The sequence below is a fragment of the Lonchura striata genome, chromosome 1A (genome assembly GCF_050655825.1).
Source record: "Lonchura striata isolate lonStrDom1 chromosome 1A, ASM5065582v1, whole genome shotgun sequence".
Lineage (NCBI taxonomy): Eukaryota > Metazoa > Chordata > Aves > Passeriformes > Estrildidae > Lonchura > Lonchura striata.
Genome location: NC_140741.1, coordinates 56,748,551 through 56,763,914, shown reverse-complemented (window position 1 = coordinate 56,763,914; position 15,364 = coordinate 56,748,551). Strand labels below are relative to the sequence as shown.

The following is a 15,364-nucleotide window of genomic DNA, read 5'->3' as shown; positions in this document are numbered from 1 at the left end:
CACTCATGCAGCACTTTTCAGGTGGGTACAGAGGGTGTGGGACCTGCCCCTCACCAGCTGCACTCAGTGCGGGCTGCAGAGCCCCAGTGGCAGCTCTTCTGTGGTTTGAAGCAGGAATGATCCTGGTGGTACTTGGGACACATGCTGCCTGTCACTCCACATGTTGCTTGGAGAAAAAGCAGCAGATGACCTAAGGCAGGACATGCAGCACACCCCAGCTCAGGCACCCATGGCTGGCTACCACATCATGCCTGCCTGGAGACAGGACTTCTCTATCAGACTCAATAGGCAACGATATCTTTATTAAGATATTTTTAATGGAAACACACCCATGAAGCATAAGGCTTCCTAAATTCTACTCTGTGTGTCACTGTGGGGGATTTTCTACCTCCTTTTGATCTTGATTTATTTTCCTAGACTTGGAGCACTACTGGTAAAGAATACCAAATATGTAAAATTACATTGTGTGTCTGAGTAGCATTTAGTGTCCTCATGGAAAAAATGTTGACATGGCAAGCTCGTGACAGGGCACTCTGCATTTCTGGAACTGCTGGACAGCCTTTCTGTGGACATGCCCTTAGGAGATGTTCAGAAACAATGGTCTCACATGTTGGTATGGACAGAAGCTATCTAGAATTTGTATAAAAAGGCAAATGTATTTGCTGAGCAATTCTTGGTAACACAACAGCTTGCACAGTAATACATTTGTTATCATTGGCCTGATTTGGCAGCAGGTTATGTTCAGCACATAATGAGTAAAAACCCGTGAAAAATAATATTATGATCTAAGACCACTGAGCTTTAGCTAACATGATACATTGCCTGCTTTCAGTTAGGCTCAATTTAATGAAAATTAGTGCCAGTTGTGTTTCATTAGTACACCAAAAAGAGAGCTGTGTTTTTGTTTTCCTGAAAGTTGCTGAATCACACCACTGTGCAGAGTATATTCCTCAAATGGCTTTTCTCTAATGATGGGGGGAAAAAAAGCACAAAAGGAAGCAGCAGCAAACCTGTATTAAAAGTCAAACAATGAACCATATTATGAGGAAAAGTAATGGTATCCTTTTATTTTATTGTATTTCTCATGCTGCATTGCCTTGGAATTGAAGGGCATAGTGTGTTCCTTTTCTCTTTTACTGCTGCAGGCTTATGCTTAACTATTTATATTGCAGTGCTAAGACCTGCTCTTGTTCCCCAGGAGAAACACACTAAAGTATTATTAGACCTAAGTGTATGGGAGGAAAAGCTCTTAGTACAATTTTTTATATATAAATATTGCATACTTCATACCCATCCTTAGGTTTTTACCAAAATATAAGTTATATTATACACTCTGGTAGCCAGTCTTTCTACAAGAAAAACTCACATGGTAAATAATGCATGTGTGTTTGTCATGTATTGTGTTCTGGTTTTTATTTCTGATTGTTATTTTAAATTTAAGAATGAATGTACTGCTCAGTCAAGCCCTGAACAGGTGTTTTTAGCTGCCAGTCCTTTGGTCTCTAAGTCTGAAACTGGGTTGGTTTAATAACACCCAGTTTCAGATAAACTTTCTTTTTTTGTCACAGCTCCCTATCTCAAAGAAAAAAGATCTTATCCTCTGTTTATTTTTGGACTATAATAAACACAGTAAGGTAGAGGCTTTTTGTACAGATTTGTGTCATGCTCAGCATACACAGGATTGGCTTTCTGGACTTTACTGCCATGCAAATAACTACCAGCTTTTTGGACCTTCAGTGTAGGTATACATGGCTTAAAGACTTAAACATTTTTGTGTGTGCTCATGTGAATTCAAATACATGTAATGTTCAGTTTAGTCACAAAGCCTCTACTGACAATAACTAACTATGACATTTCTGTATATTCTGTCTTCTGAATTGCCTCTGCCTAATGCTGCTTCTCTTATGTTGTCCTTGATATGGTTAGCCTTTTTTTCAGTTTTTCTTTTTGTTCAACAGGAAATGCCAGGCTTTTCTAACTGCATCTTTCCTTTTCTTCTATTACTGCTCTATTACTTTGGCTCTAGGTGTCGGAAGATGAAATTCTGCTCAACTTCCAGACAAGCAACTTTCCATCCTGCAATGTGCAGAGATGCTGCTGAAATGCTGGGACAGAGAGAGTGGGGAAACACTAAGAAATTCCTGACTCCCTGTAGGGCACAAAGTGTGAACACAAAGAAGAGGGAGAAGGAAGATGTAGGTGAGAACCTGGAACCTGCAACTCTCTTGCCCATGCTCTGAGAGGGCTCTGGTGCTGCTCCCCCTGTTTGCAGGGCAACTGCTCTGCTGGCCCTTGCGTAGGGCTCTGCTTCTTAAGACATTTTCCTCCTCTCTCATTTCTCTCAGGTTCATCACTTAAGGTTTTAAACGCCTCTTGCTGAGGAAAAGAAGGTGACCTGCTCCCTCTATAGGCTTCCCTGGTTGTTGCTTTCACGAACCAGCCATCCAGGGGATCAGAGCTGCATGCTTTTGAAGACTGTTAAAAACGCTGAAGTGAGATGTATTTTGCATTTCTTTTAAATTTAGAGATGTTATTTGTGTGTGTACATGTGTGTGAATATGCATCTGGGCATGTGTACATATGCCCACACACATTCTCTAACACCTATGTATATAGCTACTTTTCCTGCAAAAGTCACATATGGAGCTGTTTTATGTTTAATTTTAGTCTTTTTTAAGAACATGTGCGTGATCCTTTTGTGTGAACTTGCTGTTTGTCAATGGTTTATGACAACAACCTCCTGACTGCATCTTACCCTTATTAATGGAAGAGACACCATCTGAGCCAGTGGTTCCTTGAACTCAGGCATGCTTCCTCCCTAGTGCCTTCTATCCCAACTGCTTTTCTCTCCTCTCTGTCCCAGGACTTTGCCTCCTCAGTTGCACCAGCACTGCAATTTTTGGCATCATTCTGGTAAGAAAAACAACCTGTTCTGTGTTAAGAACAACTCTGTAAACAAAAAAGCCTATTTGTAATTTGGATCAGCTCAGTGACCTGATTTACAGCACAAACCCAAAAAGAGTTGCAGAGAAGTGTGAGTGTGAAGAAGCAGCTGGAGGCAAGGCAGGGATGGGAGACAGACATTCCCAAGCTGTCCTTGCAGCTGAAGTCCCCCTTTTGATAACTGTAGCTGCCAGTGTACCTTTGGTCTGGCACAGATATCAAAGGGAATTCCCCTGCACTGCCTGAAGTAGCACTTTAGGGAAAAACTGACACATTGGTGGGTTATATATTAACCATTATAGAGAGTGGCAGTGTGACAAGGCAGTGAGTTACTGATAAAAAAAAATAGCAATATTTCCATTATGCAGAGCATGGGTAATAGCTCCTAGGAAAAAATGACCCAGCTCTTTCCACTAAATTATACAGTTTTCAATTCTTCCATACTTTCTGAAATGTGAAATATTGTTCAGATGTTTTCAATGCTAAATAAATGCCTCTGACTGTTTTTTGTGGGTTGCTGAGGGGAGAAGGCAGGAAATGTTTTAGCTAAAATTAATGCAGTTACTTCCAAGGAAGTGTCAGAAGAGCAACGTACAAGATTTCAGGACTTAGAGAAAAAAATAATCGTAGCAGTCATTCAACACTGTGCTCAGTTTTCCTTCCCAAGGTCTGACCTTGCTCTGTGTTGTTCAGCATTATCAGAGATCTGCTGCAATGAAGTTTAGATTCTTATGTCTCCTAGGACACAAATTAATTGCTTTAACTTAAGTTTAAAAGCAGAACCTTGCCAGAGATGACAAATGGGAGTATTATATATCACCAGTTAAATGACTAATGTTTAATTTGTCTTTGAAGTTTCTGGTGAAAGCTGAAGCGTAATGGTGAAAGAAAAAATAATTTAAGTTATGTAACACCTCACATATGGAACTGATAATGCTCTGTTTTTATATGAAATATATTGCTCTTCAGTGGTTATATACATATATATATATATATAAAATGAAGATGATTCCATTTGGTGTCCAATGGAATGGTGCTGTGGATTTATTCAAGAGATTCAGGAGATTTAAACTTTTTGACCGAAGATGAGATTTTTTTTTAATAGAAGATCCTTCTTTTGGTCAATGTATTAATGTATTCCACTACTTAATGAAAAGAACTCTGTTCATGTTTCAAGTCAATTATTTGGTTTTCAAGAGACAGTTTTTGGCCTTCAAAACCACAAAAATAATCCTTGTTTTAGATCAAAAATACCATCTTTTTGAATTGAAAAAAAAACCAACCACCCCCTCCCCCTTTTTTTTTTTCCCAAAGCACTTCTTATATCAGGAGCAAAAGATTTCTTTAAAGTTGTATATTTGGAATTGAATTGCATGGAATTTATGTAGTCAAGGCTTTAAGCACCCTTACATAATGAATAATATAACCAAAATCCCTGAGGTCTTATCAGGAACTCAGCTAGACAGGCACTAAAAGAGACCCTTTTTCTATTCCCAGTACTATGGGAAGTATACTCTGCACTTGACAAAGTGAAATAAAAAGGGATTCAGATAACGAAAGGATGGTAATCAATACTAATGCATACAGGAGAGTTGAGGGTAGGCCATGTTCGGGCCAGGGTATTGCTCAAGTGTGTTTGGGAAGGGAAGTACTGACAGGGATTTCCTCCCAACCCCTTAGATCTGCTAACCTCTTCATGTGAGTCAGGGCTGCCCTGGCATGCGGAGGCTGCATCTCCTTTCATCCCACCCTGACCTCTTGAAGAAAACAGAGGCATGAGTAAGGGAGATGCATGGTTTTGCTTAAACAGCTGGTGCTGGCTGCCAAGGAGGCAACCTGTGACAGGAGAAGAGCAGTGAAAGGCAAAAAAGGGTAGTCAGGATTAGGTCAAAAGAAAGGCTAAGCAAAACCAGAGAGAGAAACATTTAGTCAAAGACTTAGCCCAGGGATGGGTGAAGGAGAGTTTCAATGGGATTGATAAAATCCAGGATGCATGTGTATTTAGGAATAGTGTGATTGTTGTTTGGTTGCAAGGGCACTGTATGTATACTAGCATTGCAGATACTGATAACTTCTAAGCTGGTGCCAGAGGTCTGTCACATACACCAATTTGGAATTGCTGCCAGTTTTCTGAGTACAGTGTGTCCAGATGATTATTACAAGTCTGCAGTAAGAAACACACAAGTTATGCTTGTATCTTATATTCAGACCCCAAGAAAAGGGCAAAGAAATGTAGGTCTTTTATATAACAAGTTTGATGAGTCTTATCAGAAAAAAAAAAAAAAAAGCTTTATACTTGCCCATAAATTAAACACCTGTTCTGATTAAAATACAACAATGTCAATTTCGGCTTGTTGGAAATGTTTTGCATACAGTCTTTTACAACATCATTTCTCCTCACGGGAAGAAGACCATAAGACAGCCCAGCATTACCTTTTAGATGTCATCACACTACTGTATTGCACTGCCAGCGTGTTGCAAAGAATGCCTTACAACGTGGAGCTACCCAAACCTAACAAGGCTTGGGAGTGGTGTATTTGTTACAGTATGCATGACCTCATCTTCAAAGGAAGACTGACATTATCAAGCTTAAGATGATGGAAAGGGAGGAGTTGGTTAAAATTCATTTCAGCAACAATAAGATTGAATTAAAAAAAAATCCATTATTGTCATTGCCCTCTTTGCCAGTTCTGCATGTAAGTGTTCATTTTATTTCAGCAGAGGCAATCGCCAAAAAAATCAGGATGAACTAATTTCTCATGTATGTGCCAAAGCAATGTCAGAAAGTGGTAGTTGGTATGTCTGTTTGGGCTGCTCAGTGGGGCCATGAAGATCATGCTTTGGGCTGGGGGCTGGCACCTGTGACTGCAGAGCAGAGGAGGGAGCTGCCAGTAGCTGCCAGCAGCTCTGGTGTCAGACTCATGCAAAGCATGACTAAAACAATGCCACTTCTGAATACAAAATTCCTCAATTTCTTTCTTGCTCTAGTGAGAAGAGCTCTGCAGATGTGGAGACAGGGACAAAAGCAGCCAGTATTTCCTCTCTTTCTACATGCTAGTCAGCCCTGTTCATGGGGCACTGGCTCATCTCTCTGGCTTCTGAACTGAGAAAAGAAGATGCTCCTCTTCCAAGTAACTAATGAATCATCCCTTTTAGTACATAGCATGCATGACTGCATTGTTAAAAGCAGTCTTAATCACTCACTGAGAAAAATGTTACTGATCATTTCTCCATTTTAGTTGTTAAGTGGAAGCCTTGGGAGTTGTGACTCACAGCCTGTGTGCTGTGGCAAGCCCAGAAAGACTTTAGTAGATTTTTAGATAACTGTAGGAGCCCTCTGCATCTTATTCCTCACATCTTCCTAGTATAGGTATAATTTGGAAAAATGCTAGATTTCTTAGTTTTATATTATTCTAGAAATCACTGTTTTCCGGATGGATTTGGCCTGAACTATACACCAAAATTCAGTGAAGAGGATTTGTGGTAGGCAACTGTCTTGTAGCAGGGGATAGGGCAAAACAGCTTCTGGGCTGGAAGAAGCCCACCCCCCATTTTGCCTTTAGCTCTGTAGTGGTGTTGGACATGCTGTGCATACAGCACTTCACCCTGGTTTATGAGCACAGGACTATGTCAACAGAACAGTAAGGAAAAAAAAGTAGTAAGAGTAAATGGTAAGGCTCTTGAGAGCTTCCTGGTAAGAGAATGAATGGGTCTGAGGTAAGAAATAAATTGTCTTGTTTACTTGGAATTGCCAAAGGCAGAGAAAAGTGAATAGGTAAGATGTTTTCAATGTGATGTGGGAAAAAATGTATCTGTAGCTATTTTAAATTTAGACAGATATACTGATTCCCCTACTTGTGGATTAACTGCATAAAAAATACTAGGGTGAAGGATTATTATTAATGCCAAATGATAAAATTTTCAGCTGGTTCAGGTTGCCATAGTTAAGACAGTCTATACCCTCTTAAATCAGTCTTTCTATGTTTGTATGTCTATTATATGAGTATAATATAGCTGTAATCTATTATTACATACAACTTATTTAATTGAATCAGTCCCTTGTTCATTCCTCCACAAAAGCAAAAGAAACTACAGGGCCTCCATGGAGGGTGAGGAGAAATAAGACATGTAGGGACAGTTCTAGTAGTGAGTGATTGAAGCATGTTTGTTGTTATAAATTTTTTTCTGTTATTTCCCCTAAATAACTTTTCTTATTCATTCTGAACAAAGAGCTTTCCCATGTGCCCCTTCTCGACACTACATGACATATTGGTGGTCAGCAGGTCCTCTGCTCTCCCACCACAGCCTTCCTTAGCTTCTGGAAAATGAAACCATTGCTGTGAGCAGACACTTAGGAGGCAGGAGTAAGAGGGTAAAAAGGCACCCAACTAGTGATTAATTGTTTAATGATTCTAAAACCCATGCATTACAAACTTCATCATGTTTAACTGTAGCTGGGAACAAAGGTGATGTAAAATAATGTATTATAATAGTTTTCTTTCAACACCTTTGCCTAGCACCAGATAAGTACCTTTTGGTTTCTTGGGCTTTCATTGTTGGGAAAAGCATTGCCATTGGCTGTAGGTCTTAAAACATCCTTTGATATATGGAAAGGAAATGGGATTTATTTTGAGAAAGAATCTTGCCCTGGTGGTGTACTGCTTGATGAATGTGGTCACTTGATGGAAGCATGCTGCCATGGGGGAACAGCCCTTGGGATCTGTCCCTGTGTCAGCTCAGCTCTCAGAGAATGACAGAAATAATTGTGGAGGAAGCAGATGTTCTCAGTGGTATGATAAAGAAAGAACAGACAAGAAGACAGTTGAGAAGAAGGGCTTGCTAAAGACCATAGCAAAACTGCATTTGGAATCTTCAAGGAAGGATTCAGTGAGAGCAGAGATTTAGAGTGAGCCTTGCCCTGGTGAAAAGCCAAGACGCTCCAGAAGCCTCCCCAGCTGTCACAGGCTGTTGGGGGTTCACATTTTGTGTGATGACCCTACAGATGCAGAGGAGTGTAACTTGTAGAGCTCAAATCACAGTCATTCTCTGAATGGGATCTAAAGGATCCTAAAAATTCAGGGAGAAGCAAAATTCTAGATTTACATAGTTTTGTCTGGGGAGGAAATAGCCTGGGCCTTGACAGCTGAAAGTGGACAAACCTGCTATAATAATCTGTAACATCTTTTGCAATGAAAAGATAGTTATAGTAGCCAGTACTTGTTCTTCGTGAGCAGCAGACATCAGGATACCAGTATCTTTAATAAGAAACTGCAATTTGAACTTCTGACTGCAACAAGAGTTTGAAGTCTCTTTAATACTCTTAAAATATACTTCAGTTTAATAACCTCATTCAGCATCAATTTTTGCTTGGATCTGAGAGCACCTTTTATTATCTGCTATTTCTTACATTTATAAGAATAGTACTTAAACATCAAAAGAACCTTTAAAAAAACAAGCTGTTTGGATCACTTCAGTAAATTGCTGTCAATTTCTCTCGGGGTTCTGATGGGTCAGGGTGACCCTGAGAGATCATAAAGTCTTTTCTTCTCTAGCCTGACACCAAAGAAGGAGCCTGGAATGCTTCCGATTGTGTTTTTAATGTTGTTTATTTTTTCTTATCTATAACATTCTCTCTCTGACCTGCTGAGGTCTGTCCAGAAAGGAAGCCATGGCAGTCTGCCCTCGAGCCTTGGGTGGCTCCCACCTTATATACTCAAAACTACGTGTCTACATTTACAATTTCTTTACCAATTCCCAACATCCATGTTAGAGTCTGAATTGCCACCCTGAACCAATAGAAAAGTGTCACCATCACACCAAGACATGGAGGATAAGAAGAAAGGAAAGAAAGCTAGGACACACACAAATTTCTCCATCTTGTACCCCCTTGAACCCCATTCTAAAAATCCCAAAATTCTACTTTTCCACCCTGTGTTAGTTCAAATATCACACTACTAAAACCCTTGTGACTTGTAATTCCTCATCCAGAGCTGGCAATTTTCCATGGGCTAAAATTGAAGCCACAGCTGTTTTTGACTTCATGCCAGAGTCTCAAGACAGCCAGGGCAGCCAGAGGGATGTCCTGGACTCCGACAAATTGCTTATTGCTACTAATTTCCCACCACTTCATAAAATCCCTTTCTGTTTTATGGTTCTTTCTTGTGAAGCTCCATATCTGGTATCCCAATATTTAAAGATTGTGACCCTCAAATAATTTTTTTTCCTTCATTTTCCCATGTATTTCTAAGTCTCAGGTCTCCTTGTGAAACTTCAGAGCCAGGACAGTGCGTTGTGCATCCATTGCAGTAGGAGGATTCCTACTGGTTCCCCACACTCAACCATGTCTATGGTTATGGTCTCATACACCTCTCTGATAGGAACATCCACATGCTATTCACCTTTCCATGTCAACAGAGCTTCAAGGTGTGTTTCTCCCTAACAGGAACACCAGTTCTTTATGGGAATCAAATGTCAGGATGACAAAAAAAGCCCTGCTCAGTCATGAAACTTGTAATGGGTTTTCTCTTCCCTTAGTGTAGACTGTAATATTGATTTCAAAACCATACTGGGGTCAGGTTCCACTGTGTGCAAGAGAGCCAGGACTCCAACATTCAATATTGGGAGATTTCTTTGAATGTCTTGAAACACTGAATGCCTCCTCATTTCTTTTTCTGCCTTGAGCCATGCAGCAAAGCTGATGTCCTGGACAAAATATTGTGACCATAATATTGCTGGGCAACCGAGAAATGATGTAGAAGTAGATGATCCTCACCTCCTTTCTAAAGACAAATGACATTTTTACCCTTATAGTTTTGCAACTATACTGCCAGAATCTGGGAATACATTACATAAGGTTAAAAATTTAAGATTTTCATAAAAATCATTGCCTACCAAAAAAGGCCTTTATTATTCCCTATGGGAAGTCTCTGTATTTGATCAGAAATATCTAATATGAATAAAATACCATAACTTCAAAGAGCACTCTTGATTTTCCATTTCTTGATCATTCAAATCACCCGGCAAACTCATAAAGAGATTTTAGTGCACTAAGCATATATTCTAGCCAGGTAGTTAAACCACCACTGAGACATTTTTTAGGTTGGATGATTTAATTTGTAATCTTAAATCTTAAAAAAATATATCTTTATATGATGCTTTTCTTGTTTCTTTGGTTTTAAAAATTTTTGAGGCAGAGATGGTCCTTGCTAAAACCTTCTACAATATATATCCAGTTTTGGGAAAGCCATTTTAGTGCCAAGCTGGAAGTTAGGAGTGAATATTTATTTTTGGAGCAGATACATCACTGGCATTGCTCTTACCATTACAGCTAACACTCATCTAGGAAAAGAGAGGTATAGAGGCCAAGCTGGGGTTACATGGCTTGGCAAATAGGCCTTCAGAGTACTTAACTGTAGATCAGAAAACAGCACACTTCTAAGTGTTTTGCAAGTTTATTCTACCTAACAAAAGGTACTAACATTGTTTTCAAGTGGTTAATGTCTTCTGGCCAGCTTTATAATTTTTAGCCTGCAAACAACTTGCAGTCAACAGAAAGTATAAAGCTGCTTTAACACTATAACCCACACTCATCTTAGCTTAGATGATACAGAAATTCAGTGGTGCATGTGTATTTGTTCCAGATTAAATCTGTATTGTTAGCTGACCCAGTAATGCATCTAGCTGGCATTAATGGAAAGGAGCCTCAGCTGTTGAAGGGTTGATCCTTGACAACTGTGTAACCATGTGACATTTCATCATGCCACAGGAAATGCATTTGTTACTTTTACCTGCACTGATATCCAGTGCCTCTTTGCCCTAGGCTTTGGTACATGCATTTTGTTTTCCATTAATATTAGATGGTTTGGGATTTTTTTTTTTTTGCTTCAGTATTTTATGAAATTGCAAATTGTACCTGCTCTATACTAGAAGAAGAAAAGTGAAAGTTCCTTCTCTTTATTTTTTCAGTGTGAACATTTTAGCTCACACACACACACAAAAAAAAAAAAAAAAAGGAAGAAAGAGCTTAAGTGAGAAAGATTTTTCATCCTCCTTTGTTTATAACCAAGATCCTTCCTCGTGTCTAAGTCATTACTAAAATTGCTACATGGACAGGTTTGGCTAGTACTGCAAGAAAATCAAGGGCTGGCCAGCCAGCATTTTGCAGTGTGCATTTAGTTCTACACCTTAAAAATTTCATTTTGGTTTGTAGATGCAGTAGACATTAAAATACAAATCTGGATGGCTTTGAGAGGTTAACTTTATAATAACAGATACCATTAAGCATCATGTGATAAGTGTAATGCTATGGGTCCATTTGTTTACTGTTTTAAGAAAGCCTCTTAGCATCCTTGTATAGTTAAAATTCAGCCTCTTTATTTAGCAGCCTGTATTCTGACAATTTAAAAATGTTTAACTGAATTGCTGATGCAACACATGTACACAGTGACACTCAATAAAGCCAACATTTATTGCATCTACTTACACACAAGGCCATGAACAAATAGTGCATTAAGGTTCTGAGAGAGAGGACAGTGTTTGAAGCAGTGCTGTATGGGCCTTCCTATTTAAAAAAAAAACAACCAAACAAACAAAATAGTGCAAGTAAAAGCTTGTTGTTGCACTTGGTTAGATTTGTGTTTGAAAAAAACCAACCCACATCAGACCTTCAGCATTTTTTGCAGTTATGCAGAAGGATGACCAAAATTATACCCTTAACTATTATCATTAAATCTTCGTACACTGAGAATTCATCTAATGTTTCTGCTGTAACTAGAACAATACTAAAGTTAATTTTAATAACCATTAATACTGACATGCAAATGCTCACTATTTCCCCAACTTTTTCATTTGGCATTTAAACCATTTCACTTAAAAATCTTTGAAATTGTCTCAAATATGCCTAGATTGATGGAGATTAATAAGTTTGTTTCTAAGAGGAGGGAAGGAGAAGCTACCTATGTATATTAGCACATGCCAAGGTGACCACATAACCCCAAATAATCTGTTATTCAAAATATTTTAATTTTACTCTGCAGTAAAATTCCACAAAGGCCCTTTCCTGTTCTTTTTGACCCATTTTCTGTGCCATTTACTGGAAAGTACCCAGGCAAATTGCCAACAATTCTTTATGTCTCTGGAGTAATGGGATCAGAATGGCCATGGTACCACCACAGCTTTTTATGGTGGAATTTGAAAATGTTTCTTTTGTGGCAGGCTTTCAACTTTATGCAGAATAATTTGTTAGCTGAGGCATTTGGCAAAGAGTGCTCTGCATGACTCAGCAGCAGATCTTCTCCATCTCAGATTTTGGTTATATTAATATGAGGTTTATTTTTTACATAAACTTATACATATTTATGACTTAAGTTCTCTTACATGCTGCTGGGCTTTCTCTAGTTCCAGCACCTGCCTCTCCAGCTACTCCAGCAAAGCTACATGGCATATGCTACACAGGGATTCAGTACTGAGGTGGACGGAAGAGGAATCAGTGACTGGAGCAATTTTTTCATTGATAAAAGAGATAATTCTGTTATTCTGTCCATAATTAGGGTTTCTTAGGGAGAGTTGTGCAAATTTTACAATGTTTAGATTCTGTAATACTAGAATGAAGTCATGACTTGGAGCTCTTGGATTTGTTATTAATGCTAGCCATGCAACCTTTATTAGTACACACACTCATTACTCATGCAAGCAATTGCGCTGACTTGAAAGAGGCTCTCTGTCACACAGGAACCAGCCTTGAGTCACCAGCTCTTTGTTAGAGACCTCACCACAGAGTCAGCCAGGTTCTAAAGCAGCTGAGCGAACACACTCTCTCTAATACATGCAGATGGAAGTACTGGTGCTCTGGCCAACCCCTTCAGTACTATGAGTGAAGAATTGGAGAGCTGTTACTTTTCCCTGTAGTGGGAAGGGAATGCGTCAGGAACCATTGGTGATTAGTTCAAGCATAGTCTAAAACTACTCTATGCTAAATAGCCCTGCCTTCAGCTGAAAACATATTTTTGCCCAAATCTGCACTTCATAAATCTTCCAAATTTTGTCATACACCTTTCATAGAGTCATTGAGGTTTGTAAAGACCTGCAAATTCATTAAGTCCAACCTTTGACCAAATATTGCCATGTAAACTAAACCGTATCATTTAAACAACTGTGTTCAACCGAGTTTCATAGAGCTCGGCTTGAAAGGAGAAGGCTCCAGAAAAAGATGTGGGTAAATTTGAAAGCTACTTACTGGAAGTATATGGAACAGCACACAGTGACAGTTGAAAGTGTACAGCTGAAGAGCTAGGAAAAAGAAAAACCAGAGACTGATACCTTTTATAAATAGGATATTTAGAAATAACATGTTGAGAAAAATGGGACAGTGCAGCACATCGTGAACCAAAGGAGCTCGTGGCCATGTGATTTTGAGGTCAGCAATTTTACATGACTGAAAATAGTCATCTGTATGAACACTGAAAACATGTAGGACAATAAATAGCCCAGAAACTTGTAGGCTGTTAAGTATCTGCAAGCATATGTACTATGCATATACCACATGTGTTCCTTGCCATTTTCTACCAAATGGCAGTGGTTCCTCGTAGCCCTCAGTTGGGGTAGAAGATTGTGTGAACACCAGTTTTTGTGATCCATGGTCGAGACAGCATTGCTTTTCATTTGACTCTCTCTCTCTCTCTCTCTCTCTCTCTCTCTCTCTCTCTCTCTCTATCTATATATATATATATATAGCCATTAAAAATGAAGAACAACTCCCCAGAATCTCAACAAAACCCTGCAGTTATCTATTGAAAGATCTGAGAAGTGCTGGTGTACACTGGGCCATCCTGAAAACTGCTTGTACAAAAGACTGATTTCAGTTCTGTACAAAAATAAAAAAAATGCTGGCTTTGACAGATATGCAAGAGTTTGTTGTAGTTCAGACTCTCAACCTTCAGCTTGTGTTTAAAGGATAAGATACCTGTTCCCAGCTGGTTTTGGAAAAACCTTTGCTTTGATTCTGTTCTGAGACTTTCTACTAACAATTGACTCTTTAGAAAGGCACCTTCTAGCCCTCTTGTCACCAAACCCTTAACAGAGTTTATGAACTTGGATGAAATGAAAATTTACAACTCCTATGCCTGAGGATACAGCCTATTTACCAACAGCTGGAAATTCTATTGAATTTTAGGAGAGCACATGATATGAATTCACAGATATTACCATACACACAATAATTAAAACCAACGACTTCCACTAGAAGTGGGACAGATTTAATTTTTTTTTTTCCTCTAGATCTCTGCCCCAAGGCAGAGATTTTTTATGTGCATTCTCTGGTACATAAAAGCAGCCACACTGCAGTCTTTCCTTACAGCCAGGACTCCATAGGGTTTATCTTCTCCCTGGCTACCTATTTAAATTTGTAGAACATTAGTATCTTTGAGCCTTATCTGACTCTGTTGTATTAATTGGCCCACAGATTAACAAGTTACTGAGGGAATCATGCTTGAACAGGGAGACAGATGCATGTATTCTAGCATCCACACAAGGAAAGGATCATGTATTTCCCTTCAAGTCTTGCTAAGAAAAGCCTCCTCTGATATAAGACTGTTAACTAGTGTCCTCAAATTGCTATCATCTTCCTCTGAGCATTCAGGAATTGCTAACCTAGGAGAGTAAAAAACATTCTACAAAGGGGTTGGTCAAGTTATTTGGGTCTAGCAAATTAAGCAGTCTGGCAGTTAGTTGTGTAGGCTGTCACTCTTCTTGAAATATCTATAAAACTTGCAGTCATTTCTGTTTGGATTCAGAGTAAGTATCTATGGTCTGCCTAAATATTTAAAGATCTGTACAAAACCAATCTTATTCCCATTATAAATCTGAAGTGCAAAATTCCAAAAGACCCTACCTGCCAAATTTCAAAGCCATTTTGTACTATGGACAGATGAAAATTATGTCATGGGTATGACCAAAATCATCGCTTATCAACTGAAGCCATTACCAAGTGTGTGTGCTCTTAATGGGCCTCAGTTGTGGATCCAATGACATTAAGATGAAACACACTGGAACCTGTAGATGGACCAAACTGCATCCAGTCACATAATGCTGCTATGCTTGAAGCCTCCAGCTGCAGCACCAAATTCTTCTGGTCATGTGCTCTCAACACACATAATGTGTGAGGATTTTAGAGTACTTAGAAATGTCAGCTTCTGGGTGGAAAAATATTTTTGATCTTTACACTACAACTGGTGCTCTGCTGTGATATTTGTTCTAGTCAGCACAATTAGTCATTGACCAAGTTTATTATTTACTCATGACCCTTTGTCTGGTATCCAGCATGTGAAAATTGCAGCTTTTGGACAGAACAGGGAACAGTAACTTGTTGAATTACATATTCTAGACGGTACAGGTATTCCAGTAACTATCCTGCAACGTCTGATGT

At 39.1% G+C, this 15,364-nt stretch overlaps 1 protein-coding gene across 6 annotated transcripts in view; it reads left to right on the top strand.

The window, feature by feature from the left end:
- EEA1 (early endosome antigen 1) overlaps nucleotides 1-15,364 on the top strand; it is a 334,518-nt gene that overhangs the window by 83,520 nt on the left and 235,634 nt on the right. For all 6 annotated transcript variants that reach the window (XM_085570232.1, XM_085570231.1, XM_085570230.1 and 3 more), the window contains 2 exons: nucleotides 2,027-2,199; nucleotides 2,346-2,492. In XM_085570232.1, the coding sequence (XP_085426358.1) occupies nucleotides 2,463-2,492 (30 nt within the window). In that variant the 5' untranslated portion in view covers nucleotides 2,027-2,199; nucleotides 2,346-2,462. The remainder of the gene's footprint in view (nucleotides 1-2,026; nucleotides 2,200-2,345; nucleotides 2,493-15,364) is intronic.